General features: G+C 40.7%; 1 protein-coding gene across 40 annotated transcripts in view; it reads right to left on the reverse strand.

The window, feature by feature from the left end:
- The window catches only part of RBFOX1 (RNA binding fox-1 homolog 1), a 2180200-nt gene that overhangs the window by 31348 nt on the left and 2130055 nt on the right, over positions 1 to 18797 (reverse strand). For 21 of the 40 annotated variants that reach the window (XM_067706702.1, XM_067706690.1, XM_067706701.1 and 18 more), the window contains 2 exons: positions 17513 to 17552; positions 6449 to 6513 (listed from right to left, as the gene is read on the reverse strand). In XM_067706702.1, the coding sequence (XP_067562803.1) occupies positions 6449 to 6513; positions 17513 to 17552 (105 nt within the window). Of the gene's footprint in view, positions 1 to 6448; positions 6514 to 11092; positions 11136 to 17512; positions 17553 to 18797 lie in introns of all 40 variants that reach the window. The other 19 variants (XM_067706699.1, XM_067706687.1, XM_067706683.1 and 16 more) reach the window with 2 other exon arrangements.

Raw genomic sequence — 18797 nt, forward strand, 5'->3', positions numbered from 1 at the left:
ACAGGAAACTCACAGGCAATCCCTGTTTCTTTCTTGTTACCCTGAAGCTGTCTAGAATAATTAGCTTCCCTTTCTCTTCCTGAGGGGATGCTGACGCACCAAAAAACAAAGAATCAGTTAAGAAAGTAAACTTTAAACCAAATAGAAGAATAAGAATATAAATAAAAACAAGGAGATATTATATACAATACTATGTATGAATATATATTTCAACCTGGTGTTCTAATTTTAAAGACTGGATGTGCTTTTCTGGGCACTGGGGTACAGAAGGATATAAATAAAGGCATTAGTGTCTCATTTCTATTACGAGTTCACAGAGCATCATTTTCTTTTCTTAATTGCAGAGCCCAGAAGAGCTCATCAGGATGAGTGAAAACAGTGGAAAAGATTAAAAGCTAAAATCAAGAACAACTTCAACAGGGCACTATCAATAAAAGATAGTGGAGTAACTATTGCTGCCATGTTTTAACTCAACAGATTAGAATGTGAGTCCAAAATAGCTTCCTTCCGACCCTGAATCCTTGTCTTAACTGCAGATCTATCCCCTCATGAACTAAGCCCTCAGTTTCTCGTTCATCTGAGAATACTATTCTTGGCATCACCAAGTTTTAGAATGCTCTCACTCTATTTTTAATTTAAATCCACCCGTGGATTTCTCAAAAAAAAGATTGAAAATGTAAATAAAATATAATAAGGAGTCTATCATAGAGTTGCCAACTTTTACTTTGCCAAGGAAGAACATTAAAAACAAAACTGGATAAAAAAAGAAGAAAGCAAAGCTGTTGTCATCATTTCATACAAGAAAAGCTATTTTTCACAGCATATGCGAAAGAAGCACGGGTAAAGCCTGGCCATTCCCCAGACAAGGGAGTTGACGGCCATATTACATTGTCCGTGTTCTTCTCCTGTCCTGGTAAACCAGTAAGTGTCATCAGGTCTTGAGCTGGCCAAGGGAGCTAGTGCTTCACACAAAGCACCAGGATAAGACCTTGAAATCCCTCCTTACACACATCTACAAAGGATGGGTGCAGGGGCTTGTGACTGCTTTTTAATCAGAAACAGTTTCCACCCTTATCTAACTTGGTTCACATAAGAGGAATGGGGAAAACAATGAAACTTCCCGCCTTTCTCTGCTTCGCATGGTCTACCCTCATTAAGGGATCCACATTGCCCATAGATGAACTTTCTACATTCTACTCCACAGCAAGAGAGAGTAAAATTGTTAATCCCTAAAGTATAACAGTATTTTTAAAATTAACCTTTCTACCAAAAAAAACCCTTAAATGGTAAATTAAATTTCCCATTCAGGGGGCTCATATGCTTTGTAGGCTGACAACCCCTGCATTTTTAGTCTATATGATTTGGTAAGGACTCCACATAAAATGGTGTATCGTTTTAAATGCAATTATTAGCCTTATTTTAATGACGGCATTTCTCTATTATTTAACCTAAATCCAGGACGTCAAAAGTCCTAAAGTAGAGAGAGTACCCACATAAATGGAAATCAACTCAAACCCCTTTAGTTTTTCGGTTTAGATCAAACTAAGGTTGTACGTAAGGATTTAGTTCTACTTCCTGTAGTTTAGCTTATGATGAAATATTATAAGAGCATAGAGATGATAGTTTTTTCCCATCTGTCCATCCTTCCTTCCTTCTTTCTTTCTTTCCGTCCTTCTTTCCTCTCTCTCTCTCTCTCTTGCTCACTTTCTCTCTCTCTTTTCCTTTTCTTCCATTCTTCCTCCCTCCCTCCGTCCCTTCTGCCCTCCTTCCCTCCCTTCCTTCCTTTTTCTCTCTTCTCTCTTTCTTTCCATTCATCCACCTAACCACCTATGTATCTATTTATCTATCATCTATCTACCTTTTTAACCATCCATCCATCCATCTATCCATCCACCCATCTATGCATGTATGTATCCATCCATCCCTACCACCCATATAATTTTAAATAGTTGATCTACAGATCCACCTCTCCATGACTCCAAAGACATGACTACTTATTCCTATTGAGTTTTAAGAAAGAACTACTAATCTATTTCTCTCTGAGATAGAACCTTTTATTCATAGGTTGTAGTATCGCATTTAATAGATGTTCTAGCATGGGGCTTGTGACTGGCTGAACTTGACGAGTCCTGACCTCCTTGTATTAAGATTTACCTAGATACTGTTATGAGTCCTCCATGAGGTCTTAAGGCAGAAGTGTGTGTGTGTGTGTGTGTGTGTGTATGTGTTGTGTATACATATATTTTCCACATATGTATATGAATAATATATATACACAACACACACATATATGTGTATGACCATACATATATATATTTCAAGTGCAGAGAGCAGGATAATTGATATTATGGCATTTTAATTGGGTTTTCATTAAGCTGAGCTACATGAAATTGCCAGTATTGCACCATGTGGGGCACACAAAGGTAGAAATTTCACATGGTACAGTCTAACATTGCTGATGAAAGTTAAAGGTCTCAAAAAACAAACAAAAAAGGGTAGAAAATAAAACAAACAGAAGCCTGTTGCTTGCTGTCTCTTTTGCTCAGTCTAGGGGCACCCGTATGGCCAGGACTACTACTGTATGTCAGAAGCTGCTAACTTTCAGGGATCTTTACGGAAATGCATGTCTTATATGAAAACAGTGGCCCAGGGTAACTATCAGGGTAACTGGATTGTCGTGAAATCTTGGAGTGAACCACTTTATTACCTTCTCCTCTAGCTGGTCTGAATTGAGTTCCCTTCTGCCCTAACGTGGAGGGCCGTTTCCATGCACTGGTTGTTAGGGGATGTTAGAATGTTTAGCAAGCAGGACAAGCATGACAAATGTCTGCCTTTTTGGCGCAGTAACATTTTCATCAAAGCAGTGTACACATCAGACATATTTACCCAAATATCTGTAGCATAATTCATGGAAAAGGAAATCTCCCCCCCACCACCACCCCTCCACCTCCCAGTCTGGCTGCTCAAAGATGCAACAAGGACCAAGTCGTGGACACAAAGAAACCGAAAGCCAATCAATAAAGAGAAGCCTGTCCCCAGGCTTAATTCAAGCAAGCCATTCACTGAGTTACTGTGATGATGGACCTGTCAAATCCAGAACATACCACGAACACATCAGCAACACCAAGTGGCATGCAATGACCAGATGACCATTGGCCCCACTGCCATGCTTTGATTGGTTCAAGCTCAGAAAACCATCTCCCTTGAGAGTTCAGACAGTTGGCTTTCCACAAATCAAAGTGAGATTTGAAGTAAAGATTTGAGGTGAGGTCAAAGGCTTACCAGATGTTTCCTAAATGCCAAGGAAAGATGTTTGCCTATTGTCATTCAATTCATCAATAAGATTATAAAATTACCTAGTCCAGTCAGGTCTTTTTCTTTGGGGGAAATCTCTGCCCACACCAGACGGTCTTCATTCTGGAGGTCAGCATTCAGAAACTCTCAGGGTACTCCGAGATAATCAGCATGTGATCATTTAACCAAGAAGATGTTGGGTGGGGAGTTGCAAGGTGGCCGTCAAGGACGTTCTGGCCAGTCCTGAGGCTACTGGAGTTCAAGATTTTCCAAAGGCCCCTGAATCTTTAATTTGATGAGGGCTTAATTTGTGCTGATAAAAGGTAAAATTCTACCGACTGGGGACATCAAACTTCTTTCCCTTTCAAGATGTCTGAAGAGTGAATCTCACGATTAGAGAGAAAGTTTGTTGCAGCTTCTCTTTTGATCAAGTTGACAGCCAGTGAGCGTGACCCAAACATTCTCTATTCCTGCTGATTTTACTTCCTATTTTGAAGGAGTTTCTTTGGGTTAAGAAGCTTTTCTCTTTGTCATCCTGCCTTTCTTCTAGAAAGTAGGAACTAAGAGTGTCTCCCTACTGAGATGACACTGTGATTGAGTAAAAAGAAATGATTACACAGATGCCCTGAGATAATTCTAGATAATTGGCATCTTAATCTAGATTCGAAAGCTATTCTGATCATTTCACATTTTCCCCCAAATATGTGTCTTCTCTAAAAGGGTCTTCCTTCTCTTTACCTGCTTAACTAAAAATAAAAGGAAGTACCACCATTTCATAAATTCACTTTACACATCAAACCAGAAACATCACTTTAAAGATTGTTTTCTGGTAATTTACCTATTACTGCATTTCCCTCAATGCGATATCTCCACACGTGGCAAGTGTCTTGCTTATAATAAAGTGAAATAGGGCTAGCAATCAATTGCCTCAGCAACCAAAAGGACCTAATGTGCAAATTTCTTTAATGAACAGCAAGAGGCCAATTATATGGACAAGAGTATATTTAGTTGGTTTCTTCAACTGAAACTATTACACCAAAGTGGGAATTGCAGAGTTAGTCAAGATTTACCAAACCAAGAATGAGGGCAATTTTTCAGTAGAACATGTTGCCGGTGAGAAATCTTAATAATATTAAAACAACAGATTTCATAAATACATTTGCATATATGGTGCCCCCAAATGCAGCAAATTGTTAACTTAATTTTTAAGATGAACGCAAACAGAGATGGCCAGATTCTCAAGTAATTCTATCTAAGAATAGTATTAAACATTGTTTTTTATTTTCCAAATGTCTAGATTGGTTTTATTAAAGAAAGCAATTTAAATTATATCTTTGTAATTAACCTTTTTTTTTCAGCTTGGGGATAGATGCACTTATACTGAGAAGCAAGATAAAAAATCCAAAGACATAAATCTGTTTAAGATTCTTATAATTATGCAGCAGGCTAAAGTTACTATGATTATAATTATATACAGAGTGGGTGTTGGAGAATTTAGCATCTAGAGATATTTTCATAAAAATAATTAAGGGTTGTAGATGAACCACATTACAATTGATATTTTGTGAGTCTTCAGTGTGCAGAATTTAATAGCATTAAGTCTTTTCATTTGTAGAATGATCTTGAGGATTTCAAGATTGTCATCATTTTTATTAGCTTTTTTGACCCTCTCAATTTCCCTAATCTAGTGTCAAAGTGTATTGAAGACAGCAACTTCTATAAGACATATTCTGCATCCTGGCAACTGATGACTGGGTAACTGGATAATTTAGGCAATTAGAACTGCACGTTGACAATAGTTTGGGTTCCTCTGGAAGCTCCCTCCAGCCTTGAGAGCTCGTGATGGCTATTCATAAGAAAACAGGAATAATACCTGCATACATTCAGACAACAGATCTCAATTCTATCTTGCCAAAGAGCCATTTTATAAGTTTAGGCAGGGGGTTTTCAAAGTGAGGCTTTTTGGGTTCAGGAATTTCTTTTGCTTTAGTATACCTCAGAAGAAGTCTGTAGTTACAATGAGCTAACGACACACCTTGTGAGAAATGAAATGGAACTGCAGAGAAAGCATACCACAGCAAACCAAGATAAGGACTGAGTCACAAGAGGCCAGGGAGGAGAACCAGTGTCTGCCGACACTCCCCATTCTCGAGTCCAAGACATCGCCTGCTTACCTGTCGGACCCAGCATGCCTCAGCCACACATGCAAATTGGTACCATTACTGTTTTATTCATGAAACATATTTTTAAATTAAAGGAGTCATTACCCAAAATAAGCACCCTCCATGACATTTGTGCATGCAGAGCATCTGAACATTCACATTTATGTCCTCAGAAAACAGAGCCAACGATTTGCATTCGATATGGAAACGCACACTTTTCTTTTTTTTTCAAAGCACTTATACAAAAATAGCTGTGGCTTGCCATTTCAGAAACCGAGTCATCTGTTAAGCCTGGGTAACGCGTAATAGAGCTCCTCCATCCCCCAGCCTTCACCCCCGACATCCAATTCTGACTTCTGCATTTCTTAAACCCTTCCGCTGCCAGTCTTAACATGTGTGCATTACAAATAAATGTTGGCTTCTGTTCGTATGGTCATTGGGCGTTGCCAAAAAGAACAACTCTCCTTATGAATGCCAGATACACCTCCCCCATTCCTTTGGTTTGGATTAAAAAATGCAATAAGGGGAATGCTTTCCTGGATGTACAAAGATGTAAAAAAAAAAAAAAAAAAGGGGGAAACGGGGTACTGAAAATCGAGGTAAACCTGCAGGATCATCTCCTGGTTTTTGTCCTATGCGTTAGATGAAACCAGGGTCTTACAGAGAAGACCATGAGAAGATTGGTACAGGGAGTATACTTTGTGCATGCAAGGTGTGCTGTCGCAGGAATTGAGATCAGGAAAACAACTATGCACGGACAAAGTGTATCACTATCTTTGTGTCTCAGCAGAGAGGGCAGGTGTTTAGAATGAGCTAGGCGTCATTGTGCATCCTCTCTCTATGTGGCCCCCTGTTGACCTTCACCATGAGACCTAACTTTTGGGGTGCTGCCTCCCCAGCAGTCATGCATTTGCACCAAGACCAGACGAGAATCTCGTCTCCCACAAGTTAATTTCCAGGTAAATGTCAAGCATGAGAAGGAAGGCCCTTACCTGTCACTGTAGGCAGCAGCAGTGGCAGGGGTGGGCTGGGCGTAGCGATACGCAGCGTAACCACCCTAAAACACAAGGAGAAAGTGGACTTAGGAACGCAGAGGAAGCCAACTCAGGGCGCCCGATTGTGAGACCACATCAGAACAGTGGTTACACACCTCTAACAAACTAAAGTGGAGGTTAATGAAAGCTTAGCATGGAAACACGCCAGAAAGATGGGGGGTGGACCACCAACCCCAGCTGGATGTTAAAGGTTAGCAGTTGTAAGCATATCCCAAAGGGACAACCCAGAGACCCTTTGAAAGAGATGTACCTACATGTTAATTAATGGTAATTGTTTTGGGGTGGGGAGGATTACGGGGAATTATTTAAACGCTCTTTATGCTTTGCTGAACTTTCCAGATTTTCAAAAATGAGTATGCTTTACCTTTACTTATCAGCTATTAACTTACATTTTATTCAATCTTTGATTACTTCCTTAAAAATCCAATATTGGTCAAGCTGATGCCCTGCTGTCTTACTTTGATATTTATTAAAAAAAATAAGATAACCCTTTGATTGGAAGTTTATTAGCCATCTCTTGCACGTGTAGTTGTTCAACCACTAAAGCAGTTAAAGAAGACTGTCTCCAGCTTTCTATATATCACGTAATGATTAAAAAAAGGAATGGTGAGCACTTAAAAATTCTGTCTTTTCAGCTAAAGATATCACACTGGTTCAGATGGAGAATTTGTTTGGTGTGGAAAATATAAAGTCTTCCAATTTGTAAATAAAATCATTAGGAGAGAAAAAAAATCTGAGAAAAATAATTAACATTTAGTTGTATGTACCAGTAATTGCAATTGTTCAATTAAGCAGAGGACAAACAAATGGGCACATTCTAAAGGAACTGTGTTCAGTGGAGCATTGATTATCAAACTGTGAAAATAACAGAGCTCCTTGCTCAGCAGACCACAGCGATACATCAACCACTGTCGAATGATTTCAGCACAGTTAACAAGCAGGATCCAGTCTCCACCGATAACACAGGGACCATTCAGGTTCTAATTAGAATACATAGTCCCATAATCCTCTGGGAGAAGGGTTCTCACCCTCACTGGAAAGAGGCAATTCAGGACAGACTGCGATGTCAGAGGGCATCTAACAGCATAAATAACTGGTGTAATGGGGGGATTTAATGGTAGGGTTTTGGGTGAAGGAGTTCATTATATTTGGCTCCAGGTATAGGATAGAAAACAGATGAACGAGAAAACTGCAAGAAGCGTCGCTATCACTTACACAGCAATTCCAAAAAGCTAGTTTCTCCTTAATCAAGTTCCTTCTTTGGATCATGCTAGAGACGACACCTCCAAGACATGCTGACAGATAATCACCAATAATTTGGAGCCAGTATTAAAAAAAAAAAAAGTCTCCCTTGAAAAACAATGTGAAAGTTAAAAAAAGAGGTCTTAGCCAGATACCACCTGGTGTTCCAAACACCATGTCCTCTAATTAGGAATGGAGAAACTCATTAAATGTGCTGAGGAGATGGAAAACCAAAGCAATTGTCACACCCAGCACCAAGCAGATACAGAGTGATGCGCTGAGGAATACAGACCGATGGGCTGAGGGAAAATCGGGGTCACCAGAGTTCTGGAGCCATTCTTTCCATCTGCTTGCCCATCTCTTCAGCTTTCATCACGCAGCCATAAAAGACACAGGTCTGCAGGTATGTATGTTCCTGAACTTAATGAGGAAGGGAGGGGCTGGCATTGGCTTCTTGATTGCTAGGAGGCCTTAGCTGCAACCAGCTGAAAGCTCTGAACAGAGAAAGTTTGAGTGTGTGTTTCATTTTTTCTTTCACTTCCAGAACGGAAAAGAAAAGTTATTGCAAAGTTCTTTGCATCAAGTTCCGTGTCAATCAATCATGCCTTGGTGACTGTGAATTTGGTCCCAGTAAAGATTTCTGGCCACGTCCTGCTTGCAAACCTTCTTTGAACTCTGTAGGACTCCCCCAACTTCTGCAATGTTTTCCGTCAATGGAAGTAGGTAGCAAGTTTGATCAGTGGGAAAAACTGTGGCAGTGCAACAGAATACACCTAAAACAAACCTCACTATTAGGTTGATACTTATTGCATGAATATAAAATGGATGTGTGTACACCTGGGATCCTGCAGAGGGACTTATCTATAACGCTTCAGGAAAGATCCATCCTCTGTATGTCTGCCTAATGACTTGGCCATTTAGAGAAAATAAATGTGTGTTTCCATGCAAGACAGGCACAAGTGGTCAATGTCCTGATACTTATCTTTGTTATTTAAGAATGTGTTTACAAGTATTCCTGATTCATGAGTCAAGGTCATAGTTTGCTAAAGTCTGTGGAACCAGTGGAGAGCTTTTGACCTTGGTCAGTGATCTTCTTGCTGTCCAGCAGACCTGATGATATCAGAAATGTTCTATCTCTTTGCTGTCCAGTATGGTAGCTGCTTGTCCTAAATGTCTACTGAACCCTTGAAGTGTGGCTGGTACACCAAATGGAGTTTTTGATTTCTTTAAGTTGAGTTCATTTGAATTTAAATGTACACAACCACATGGGGCTGGTGGCTACAGTACTGGACAGTCCAGGCCTAAGTGATCCCTGAAATATGTAATAATTGGAAAAAGAAAAGGACTGGACGGCTGGGTGTCACCACATCTATATACTGCATTGTCTTCGTTCGCTATTTTTCTTCTGTATGAAATCCGTTTAAGGGGAAAACCAGAGTTGTGTATTAACTCCGTATATGTGTTCATACACTGTAAAGTAATAAAAAAAAATACAAATTGCTTTAATTAGCCGTTCTAACAGGTGACTCTAATCAGTTTTATTGCCCTATATTTTGCAGCTCGTTGAGCAAAGCCAAAGCTTCTGCAAGGTTCTGGAGTAATGTCTGAAAAAAGAAGCACTCACTTCTATCTGCGGTCACCAAACCATGTTCACATTGAAACTGGTCCTCCCAGACCTTAGGACAAAAAAATGCATCCTTGACAAGTAGATTTTTCCCACCACCAAACCAAAGGTAAAAAAGGGATGACAAACACAAAATGGTCTACACTCCCTACTCACAAAATGTACTCACTTTCACATGCTAGGCAGCAAAATACAAGTGTGAACTTATAGAACATACACATTTTAAATGTCATTATGGATTTCCCCTCTCAACCTGGCCACCACCACCAGATGCGGCCATGGGAGATACTGACTCACATGGTCAGAAACACTTCCTTTGTTAGCAAGACTTCTGGAGGTCCACTGGGGGAAGTTATCAACTAAGGACCTTTAATGATACACCAATGAACCATTTTCAAAATTGTGCTTGGTGGGATATTCATAGTGGCAGGGAAGGGCAAGGTTTCATGACCAAATAGGTTTGGGAGATGCTGAGTGAAATGAAATGAAACTGGATACTCATTTGTGGAACTTTGTAAAGCATTATTAATGAGCCCTGTGGCTCTCCACTGCATCACAGAGTGGTCTGACAACGGAAATCACACGTTTAAACTTGAGAGCATACTTTTGGAAAAAGATGTTCAAATATCCAAACGGCGAATTGCTTAGGAAGCGAGGTAAAATTTTTGTCATTGGTGGGGACACAGGGATTGGGTAGGGCTTTTCCTTTCTGAGAACATCCAAGGATCTCACTTTGTCTAAAACGGGTGGATTAATAATATACATAAAATTGATTCACTATGACATTTAAAGAACATTTGCAAAATGTAAAACATAAATATAAATCATTACTCTTTCATCTGCGTATGTTCAGCTAGTTTTGAAATATGGCAATAGAAGTCCTGTTTTCTTAGAAAGTGAAAATAAAAGTTGATGTCAGGAATTTTAACTATTTGGTCCTCTCCTAGGTCCAAGTACCCATTTTTTATATTAGATTTCTTATTAAAACTTGATTAATCTCACAGTAAAAAAAAAGTACCTTCTTAATTGACTTAATACTGAACCAAAACGAGGATGCAGGTTACAGGGAAACCCATGTAATAAAACTCCCACTGATCATTAGTTTTCATTCCTCTTTCCTTTTACTTGACAGTTTTAATGTTGGTTTTAGACCTAGCCAGCTACACTTCGATGGATGTGTTGATTTTTTTCTGTTTGCTTCCTACAAGTTCGTTCATTTGGGTGTTGCTTCAGCAGTGGGAAATAGGTTTCAGAGCTACGGCAAAAGTTGTGAAATAAATTTATAAGAAGCTACAATGAAACCAGGGGAAGTTATGTTAGCTATGCTGACTCTCAATGCTGGATGTATAAAAGGCTTTTTGGTTTAACCATCCCAGTTGACTCCAGGAACCTACTATTTTTTCAGACTATTGGTTCAATGAAACCCTTGAATTATTTTCACTGAGTTTATATTCATTGAAGCCAGATACATTTTAAGCCAAGAAATGAAGAGCCAAGCCAGACCTTTTGACACACAATCTAGCAAAGAGGGAAACATTTCATGATGAGCATCTCTCTTCTAGAAGAATTCACATCAAAACTGGAAAATTCAGTTAAGTCTTTCCTCCTTCTATGTTAGAGACCATCTCCCCTCCCCACAACTGTCTTGTTAGTAGGATTTCACAGCAAACCCACAATCAATAGTGATGAGCTTTCCACCAGCCGGGATTTCATACCTGCAGCAATTTATTGCCATACACAGGCTCTTGATACACTACTCTATAAGGAAACAGAAATGTAATGTTTTTCAATGCAAAAATGAAATAAAAGAAAATGCATAAGTCAGACAGAAATTCCAGAGCAATTCATTTACAAGTTTGCTTCTCTTATTTCACTAAGACCTAAGAGTGGCCCATCAAACCAAAAGAAAGACTAAGCAATGCCGAGCCTGTCTTAGCTACAAAATCTCTGTAACTGAGAGTATCAAGACGGTGGGGCTGGGGGTCAAACCGCACTCACCGTATTCGCGTTATAACCTGTGTTTATTTTTAAAGAAGAAAAAAGGACATTTTCATGGCTTCTTCCCCTACCAGCATATTTCAATAGTTCAAGTTAACTCGCTCACATTTATCTATCTCATGATTGGAATTCTCTGGAACACCTGAGGATTTAACTTTGATGCCTAATGATTGAGGCAATTAGGATGACAGCACAGTAGCAACCATAACTGTATCAACGCCTTTATATTTTTTAAATTTAATTTCATGTAATAACACAACACAATTGCATTTCATGAAACAATGAATCACAATGAAGCTATCAAAGCTGCTTTTAACGTATATGACAAGAAACATTGTGTGTGTGTGTGTGTGTGTAATATATATTTTTTATATAGTCTGGCTTTTCTTTCCAATTTAGTTCTACTTAGCCTTCCTTTTTAAGTTAAAATCTACATTTATGGAACTACAACTGTAAAAGTTCTTTCTCTCTCTCTCTCTCTCTCGCTTATTTGAATGTTTCAAGTACAGATATTATTCCCTGTGGCTTGTCCACCCCATACACTCTCCATTATCCTCTCACTTCTCACTCTCCCCCTTTCCTTTCTTTCACTGCATTTCTCAAGTTTGCTCAATAGGGACAACAGTGTTATTCTGTTGGCCCAGGGCTTAAGGGTTGAACTCGGCAATTAGATCACATGGGCTCAAACCCCAGTGACAGTGAAGATTTCTGAACAAATAATTTCATCTCTTTCCTGAAAAAAGTTTCCTCCTCCGGGAAAAAAAAAAAAATGGAGGTGATGGGTAATGAGATTGCTCCTTGATAGGACCATGTGCAGAGGGAATGAGGTGATGTAACAGTTGAGTGTCTTGTCTCTTACACAGGACGTGCTTAACTTCTGGATGGGCTGTTGCCTCCTCCCCCATCGTTACTGACCAGCCTAATGACGACCCCCAGCTGGATCAGATCCTGAAAACAGGATCTCAGGAATAAACACTTGGGGTTTTTATCTGGAGAATTTTCTCTTCCCACCTTTCAATGCTACTGACACTTCTGTCCTGAGCTCAAACATCAGTGAAATGAGGACACCTTTTTAAGATCCATGGACAGCAGAGTGACATGAATGCAGAAATAATTGTATTTAAGTCATGGTGTCACCCAGAACCTTGTTATAATGGGATTTAGGCATGATGCAGAAATGCACTGGAATCTCATCCAGACATATTCACTAGGGAGCCTCTCAGCTGCATTGAGTGTTAGAAAGCTTAGGGCTTTTCTAATAAAAGGGAGCGAGGTTAACATTTATAGTCTGTGTCATCAGGACTTCCCTGGTGGCATGGTGGTTAAGAATCTGCCTGCCAATGCAGGGGACACGAGTTTGAGCCCTGGTCCGGGAAGATCCCACGTGCCGTGGAGCAACTAAGCCCGTGTGCCACACTACTGAACCTGCACTCTAGAGCCCGTGAACCACAACTACTGAGCCCACATGTCACAACTAATGAAGCCCACGCGCCTAGAGCCCGCGCTCTGCAACAAGAGAAGCCACTGCAATGAGAAGCCTGCCCACCACAGCGAAGAGAATCCCCACTCGCCGCAACTAGAGAAAGCCTGCAATGAAGACCCAATGCAGCTCTTAAAAAAAAAACAAGAAAAAAAAGATACCATTACTCTATATCATCTCTCTCTCTCACTCTTCCTCTCACTCTCTGGCTCTCTCTGCCCTCCTGCTCCCCCGTCTTCTCTTCCCTTCTTCCCTTCTTCCAGTGCCCAGAACTCTACTCTCTTACTTTTGTTTCTACTGAGAGTTTCTCAGATCTTTTTTAACAGCTCTATTATCATTTCCTTCTCTGCATTTTCAATAGTTATCTTTTGATCAAATGCCATATTCTTTGCTATCTCCCTGAGCAGGTGAAAACACTTGTCTTGGTTCAGTTCAGTAACCCTTATTTTCAGCTCCTTGATTGACGCCAGCCTTATGAGATCTCTAGCTTCACCCCTAAATCTAATGGATTGCTTTGCAGGTCCTGGGGACGTGGTCCTTCAACTTTCAAATGGTTGATCATACCCATGTATCGCTTCTCCTATTGTTTATATATTTTTTCATTAACTTGGCCCACTTTTTTTTTTTTTATTGACGTATAGTTGATTTACAATGTTGTGCCATGGCCCACTTTTTAATTCAAAAGAATTTATGGAAATGGGTACCACTAAACAATGAGTGAATTTGTAGGTTTGATAGGCTAGTGATGGAAGCTCAATTCCTACCTTTCAAAATACTAAAAGTGTGTGTGTGTTTGTGTGTGTGTGTGTATGTAGTGTGTCCTCAGGTAGAAGGGACCCATGTGACGACTTTTGTGACCCTCCTTGCTGACTCAGAAACCCCTTGTGTCCCCTGACGTGTGGCCATCTGCACTGGGCCTGAGCATAACAGGCGGTATTTCCCCTGCAGGGCTGGGCTCCCGAGTAAGATGATTCTTCTCTGCACTCAGCCCAAAGGAGCGGCCCTGGTTTTGAACCTTAGCTTCTAGCTCACAGCATCTTCTTACAAATCCACTGCCTCCAGCACTTTCAGGATGTCCATGCTTATCACTCTCTCTCTCGCTTCAATCTTCTCTTCCCTGAAACGTTTAAGAGGAGCTAATTCTAGGTAAGGGGGATTGCTAGTTACGGGGATCCTGCGGGTCTTTCAAATCCTCTGTGCTCTGGCAGGACTGGGAGATGCCAGAGGGCTCCACCATCAGGTGGGAGGGATGGGGACCTTGGACGACAAAGAGGAGAAGGAGTGGAGAAAGCAGGGTATGTACAAAAGGTCAGTCGTTCTGGTACCCATGCTGTTATAGTTGCTGGGTTGCTCTGATCCACTGTCAAGGCTGAGGATAACCGGGGCAGGAAGATTTGGAGAGCAGCCTCCCCTTACTTTCCTTAAAAGTAACCAAAGCCAGAAGCTTACTACTCTGCCCAATAAAATGAAAAAGAAATAACTGGTTTAGACCTATTAGAGGGGACCAATGTGTCTAAGACATGTCCCAGGTCTTCTCAGGATGGCCCTAGACCTATTTATTGTGCACTATTTTTTTTAACACCTTTATTGGAGTATAATTGCTTTATAATGTTGTGTTAGTTTCTGCAGTACAACAAAGTGAATCAGCTATACGTATACATATATCCCCATACCCACCCCTTGCGTCTCTCTCCCACCCTCCCTATCCCACCCCTCTAGGTGGTCACAAAGCACCGAGCTGATCCCCCTGTGCTAGTGCACTATTTTTAATGAGATCAAACGAGCAAGCCACACACTTCCTTTAAATAAAATAGAACCTTGCGTGCCTTTTTATGAACCTCTTTAATCATCATTTCTTTAAAAAAAAATGGAGCACGGGGGACATTTCTAATCATCAGAATATACCAGTATCTAAAAGGAGGTATGGGTAGCAGCTTGAAATAGCACATTCAAGATTATAATATACTTCTGGCCAGGATGAATCCTGCACCATAAGCTTTAGAGTGCAGGAAATATTCATATTCTTTTTTGCCTTAAATCAACTTAAGGCCATCTACGAGCCCTTGGTTTGCTGCACTGATGGGGCAGAGTCTAGCTCATCACTGTCCCCCACATACATACACCACCCATGCAGCAAGATTCCAAAGCCGCCTTCAGATACAGAGTAAAGTATTCCAGAAGCTACCTTCCTGGAAAGAGGACAGAAATGTGCTGCGTAAACAAAGCTAAAACTTCGTATTTCAGTTAGCTTTTCCGTCACCGAATTGCCTGTCTGGAGCTGCCTCCTTAAAATCTTATCATAATATGAACAGTGGGAAAAATATATAAATGTTTTTGGCTAGTAGGGTGGCTTGATAAGGGCAAAAGGGACAGATTTCTAAGCCTTGGCACCAGGAAACTCAGGACTTGAAGTTATTGACGTAACTCTGTTCATCCAAACCTCACCCGGTGGGAAGCAAAACCCCCAAAAGGAACCGAAAGCACAAAGGGACTTTTTTGGAGCTTTTCTCCCTGAATGGAGTTTCTCTTTCCACCTTAGTCTGGATGCTCTCCTCTGAGTCCCTTTGCTCTCTCTACTTGCCTTGTTCTCGCGGCTTTTCATTGGTCTCAACCAATGCAGATGTTCTCTATCTGTTACTCTCGCCCATTCTTTTTCCTTATTTGTGGGCTCCTACTGCCTGTACCTTCAGGAAGCTTCTACTTCCTGTTATACAAAAAGCTATGAGGCAGGGCTTCCCTGGTGGTGCAGTGGTTGAGAGTCCGTCTGCTGATGCAGGGGACGCGGGTTCGTGCCCTGGTCAGGGAGGATCCCACATGCCGTGGGGCGGCTGGGCCCGTGAGCCATGGCTGCTGAGCCTGCGCGTCCAGAGCCCGTGCTCCGCAACGGGAGAGGCCACGACAGTTAGAGGCCCGCGTACCGCAAACAACAACAACAACAAAAAAAACTAAAAAGCTATGAGGCAAGGAAGAGACATCAATTTGACCTACCCATAGGACAGCACAAATAATTCAATAAGTCATTGTCATCTTACAAATAATTCAATAAATTATTGTCATTTTATAGAGAAGGAAACACTCAGTAAATGGCAGCTAATAATTGTAATGTGTTTGATTTTAGCTAGGCTTAGTAATGTCCACATGTTTTTTCCCCTTGGGTGAGTGTTGATGAAGATAGTTTTCCTTTCTGTGTATTTTCTTTTTTTCTAATTTCTCCATCCCTTCTCTACTCTCCTCCATTTCCCAAATTAAAAAAAAAAAGTCCTAAACTAAGTCCTAACTCCCTCCATTTGCATCCTCTATCCAGAGGCTACCCTAGGGGAAGGGTATAGACTGATGTTGGGGTTCATGGGTTAACTGAGGATTTGGAGGAGGTCCAGCCTGTTTAGCCCCTGCCTGCTTCTCTGTTTAAAATGGTATAAACTCAAAGTTTGGAAAAAGAGGACTTGAGAAGGAGTGGATGGAGCTACACACACAAGAAGGAAACAGGTTGTTCCCTGGGTGAATAAAGAACATGTAGGTTGCTCTTTCATTTCATTAAGGGGGGAAAAAAAAACCTAACCCACAGATTATAATAAATGTACTTGATGCAATTATAATAAAACCCAAGTTCATCATTGATGGAGATTAATACTCTGCCTCAAAATTGTAATTATTTGAAATTCGAAGGGAAGGAAATTAAATAACTAGTGTCTTTCCTATTTTCTAGTAAATTGCCTCAATTTGATCAGAAATATGGTTACATTTTTCTTTGTTATCTAATCTATAAAACAACAAATATGATTCCACTGAATTTATTTGAGGTCCCTCGTAATAAAAATGATATGATTTAGAAAATACCCCCAACCCCACCCATTTCTTTTAAATTGTGTTTATTCCAAGTCACTTTCAAAACATTGAGGCTAATATCATACCATGGGTGAATGACTACCTCTAGATCAAGTTAGGTAAATTTAATTATGGCCCCATAATGAGAAACATCCTCCTCTTCTCTAAAAGTGAAAAGCTTAATAAACTGGTATCATTTAACAAACAATTCTAAATTGGACAAATAATTCTAAATCAGGTAACTGTTTGGGGGAAATGGAGGGAATAAAGAGTTGAAAAAAATAAGAGTTGAATGCACAAGTTGGCCTGTATTTTGTTAGGAGATATTTCTTGCTAAAATCATCAGTGGGAGAGAGAGAGAGAGAAACGGGGTTTGGGGGAAGAAATATCTTTCTGGGGCTGTAGTGATCAACAATTAAATATATTTACAAGAAAACATCCAAAACATCAGCCATGAAAATATATTTTCACCCTCTACAGCTGGTAACTACAGCTGTCATCCTACATATTATACTGAAACCACACAGACCATACTGAGAACTTCAGAGAGGATTTCTTTTTGAAGGAGGGTCTTTAACTTGACATGGGAAAAATGTCATCTTTTGGGGGAAGGTGTTTTGCGTTTATTCTGAAGTTAATCAGGGAGTTAATGCCACTCACTCAACAGCACGATAGCTATCATGAGCAGAAGGCCTTCAGTCCTCCAAGCCTTTGAACTCTTTCTCACAGGAAGAGGAAATGGGCGGCACCCAGTAGAGAAATTTGCAGCAAACTTGTAAAAAGAATGACTCGGGAGGAAACAAGGATGGCATGCACGTTAATGAATACTTACATAAATGTCTGCACCATAAAATCCATCCTGGTAAACAACACTGCAAGGGTGCACACACAAAGAAAAACATTCATATTAGTGCATTTCCCCATGCAGACACACCAACCCCTGCACTGGCGAAGTTAGTCTGGTCACAAGATCCGAAACACAGGAACCGAGGATCCTTTTCAGATTGGTTAAGGAGGTTGGAGACAACGGCAGTCCATCAGACTGAGAAAATTAGGCTGGGGTTCGGTGTCGGCCCAGAATCAAGACATGGCGGCGTGCTGGGTACCAGACTTTCCAATCTTTCCGGAGGGGTGCAGAAATGCAGAGAGGATTCACGTTTATTTTAAGTGACCCACGCAGATATGAGGATCGGGGTTTGCATTCAGCCAAACCATCTAGGTCCCCCGGGAAAAAAAATCATCTGCTTAAAATATATGATCGATAAGAGCAGGCGTATGGATGTCACATTTTCAGTACGGGTTAGAGCTGAGTGACCTCAGGGGCACTGCACAATCCAGACGATCTCAGAAACTTTCTTCTGTATTCTTTCACACTCTAGTATTCTATTTGGTAATTCCACGTGCCCCTCTTTTATGGTACATGTAGAATATCTCTAATTATACGGGTGTATGAACAGGTGTGTAGATGTGTGTGCAAAAGTATATGTGTGCTTTTGTATATGGGTGTGCTTCGTGCGTATATATGCATATGAATGTGTGCGTTACTTTGAACATGTAAACGCATACGTGTGTGCATGTGTATACCATGTACATGCGTATAAGTGCGTGTGTGTGCATGTGTATATGAATGTAGACATTGTGCATATGTGTGTAGTAGTATGTGTGTGCACATCTGTGTGTACGTGGGCTCATGAGTCATGTGTGTGTACACGCCTATGTCTGTGTGTATATTCGCATAAATTATAACCAGACTAAGCAGACTCCCACGTAATGATTGAACAAGCCTGGCCTCACAGCAGCTCTCTGATTCCTGTCCATTTAGAGAAGGGACTTCACAGGACGGGGTAAATAAAAGATCCTGGACTTTTCCAGAAGTTTTCTGGTTTACCTCGAGTGAAATATCCAGGAAAAGAAGCTCACAGCTCTGTGCTCCTAGGAAACTGACTTAAAATTCCTAAGCATTAAAACGGGTTTAATGAGGATCCCATGTAGCCTGCGCACCTCACAGGCCTCCGTGAAGATCCCAGAACATCTCAAATACAAAAATGCGGGTTTCTAAGGCATGTTTCCAAAGGATAGCAGTTGTTATTAATAACCTTCCCTGATCTCTTCCCCTG

This window comes from Pseudorca crassidens, chromosome 15 (assembly GCF_039906515.1).
Source record: "Pseudorca crassidens isolate mPseCra1 chromosome 15, mPseCra1.hap1, whole genome shotgun sequence".
Classification (NCBI taxonomy): domain Eukaryota; kingdom Metazoa; phylum Chordata; class Mammalia; order Artiodactyla; family Delphinidae; genus Pseudorca; species Pseudorca crassidens.